Raw genomic sequence first — 2,525 nt, forward strand, 5'->3', positions numbered from 1 at the left:
CCAAAAGGCTCAGGATGTTGATATTTAGTTAGTAGCATATGCTGGGATCAAGGACTACTATGTTTGTTAAAGTGAATGACTTTGACTTATATTCAAGGTCACAGGGGTCAAATTTGTTTAAAATCTTTAAACAACCTCTTATGAATAACCATGGGTCCCAGGATGTTTATACTTTGCAAGTTGCATCCTGAGATGAAAGGCTATACAATGTGTTCAACATAATGACTTTGTTCGACTTTCATTCACAGGGGTGAAATGTTTTAAAAAAAATTAACAGGGTCTTTTGAACGAATTTTAATCATAAATACTGATATTTTTTCTGTAGCTTTATTTTAGATCACTTTTAAGGTTACAAGTGTGAGTTTTATACCAGGTGAGCGATGCAGGCCCATTGGGCCTCTTGTCCTTATTTAGAATCAGAGGTGCTAGTTTCAAATATTTTTAGTCTGAAATCTGTATGCTAGAAATTGAATAATTTTTTTTTTTTTTTTTTTTTTGTCACTTTGAATAATATTTCTGTTCATGTTAAAAACAAAATTAACTCTCTGTATAAATATATCAGGTGACCGTTAAGGCTCATGGGCCTCTTGTTAGTAAATTCTTGTCCGGCCAACACATTTTAAACTGTTAAAGATATCTTGATCAAACTTGAAGTATACCTGTATCACCCACAGAAGGTGTGCAGTGCACTAGAATTAGGTCTCGTGCCCCACTATATACAGAGTTATGGCCCTTTGTTTATTTTTAATACCGAAGTTTGTCTGAAGCATAGGTTCCATATTGTTTCACCTACATTGACCAAGCGAAATTTCTTGCACTAATATCGGCCTTGTGCCCCTCTATATATAGAGTTATGGCCCTTTGTTTATTTTTTATGTCTTAGTTTGTCCACGGCATAACTTGCATGTTATTTCACCTACGTTGACCAAACTTGCTATACTTATGTATCTTGGGAAGTAGGAGTGTCACATTCTAAATTTGGGTCTTGTGCCCCACTATGTAAAGAGATGTGGCCCTTTGTTAATGTTTTATACTGAAGTTTGTCTATTAGCTAATAAGGGGAGACATATTTTTTTGTTCACAAAAACAAGTTTCTATTAGTAACTGAAGTTGTAATTTTGGAATGACAGACTTTATATTTATGATGTAGTTAGATGTTTACCTGATTGTGTGCTGGTTTGTACGTGTGACATGCACTCTTAGCAACGTCACTCCCTGAAAAAAAGGTTTTCAAACTTTTGATTACCAAATCACTGTTACCACACATAAAAAATTGCTTTAATCAGCTGAATTTAGTTTACAACAATTATGAAACAAGTTTTATTAACTCAAAGTCATCACTCTTGTTGGCCCTGATGGTGGTACGCATGGGTCATAATGTTGGATGAAACTGGAAACTTAAATGGAAAACAAGTTTGCTTTCTTTAATTCTTTACCACAAGACTTGTGATGTTTATTATGACTTGCTTAGGTTCATAGTAATACATAATGCATCTTTATCTACTTTCATATATGCTACCTGGGTATATTGTTGAACATGAAATTGATTTGTCAACCCATATTGTTTTAAATCATTACTTTGATAAAAGTTTAAATGTATAGCAATTAAAAGCTGAATACATATTGATAATGCGATTGGTTACCTCTCTTTTATTATGCAAACTTGAAAATGTGATCCCAATTTTAATGTTAAGATGAACAAGACACATATATATCAATGGGTCGGTTTCCAAGGAAAAATAACTTCAAGGAAATATCCAATGTGAAATGTCAAAGTAAAGAAGATATGATAAAACTGAACTGTAATTCAAAGGTCATCATATCATTACACCTGCGACCTTCACACCATGACATCGCTTTCTTTGTTTAGTTGTAGATATCACAGGTGTATCCATATTTGTCTCAACAGTTTTCCCGTTCTGTTGTTTTTATCCTCACTCTAGATCTTTTCTCTGTTTTGTTCACAGTTTTCCCTTTTCTAAGTATTAAGTTCTCTGTTTGCCAGGTGTTTTGTTCTTTGTTTTGTGTGGTGTCCTCCCTGTTTTTTTGCACTATCAAACGTGATTTTATGTTGTCTTTTCTCACTACCTCCTCTGTTTTTGTGTTACAGAGCTGGCTGGACAATGAGAAGCCTATCCTTAAACAGCTACCATCGCCGGACTCACCGCTCGAGTTCTGTGTCAAGTTCTACACGCCCGACCCAGGCTTGCTGGATGAGTACACAAGGTCCTACCCCTACCCAAAGTTACCGTTGATATACTCATAGGGCCTTCAAAGGGATGACACTGGCACAGGGCTTCATCTCATAGACAGGGGTGACACTGGCACAGGGCTTCATCTCATAGACAGGGGTGACACTGGTACAGGGCTTCATCTCATAGACAGGGGTGACACTGGTACAGGGCTTCATCTCATAGATAGGGGTGACACTGGTACAGCCTTTATCTCATAGACAGGAGTGACACTGGTACAGGGCTTCATCTCATAGACAGGGGTGACACTGGTACAGGGCTTCATATCATAGA

General features: G+C 36.6%; 1 protein-coding gene across 5 annotated transcripts in view; it reads left to right on the plus strand.

Moving 5' to 3' along the window:
• The window catches only part of LOC110453782 (FERM, RhoGEF and pleckstrin domain-containing protein 1-like), a 151,657-nt gene that overhangs the window by 79,132 nt on the left and 70,000 nt on the right, over window positions 1-2,525 (plus strand). For all 5 annotated transcript variants that reach the window (XM_021502927.1, XM_021502930.1, XM_021502929.1 and 2 more), the window contains exon 4: window positions 2,111-2,226. In XM_021502927.1, the coding sequence (XP_021358602.1) occupies window positions 2,111-2,226 (116 nt within the window). The remainder of the gene's footprint in view (window positions 1-2,110; window positions 2,227-2,525) is intronic.

Source organism: Mizuhopecten yessoensis, unplaced genomic scaffold (genome assembly GCF_002113885.1).
Source record: "Mizuhopecten yessoensis strain PY_sf001 unplaced genomic scaffold, ASM211388v2 scaffold7507, whole genome shotgun sequence".
In the NCBI taxonomy this organism is placed as follows: Eukaryota; Metazoa; Mollusca; class Bivalvia; order Pectinida; family Pectinidae; genus Mizuhopecten; species Mizuhopecten yessoensis.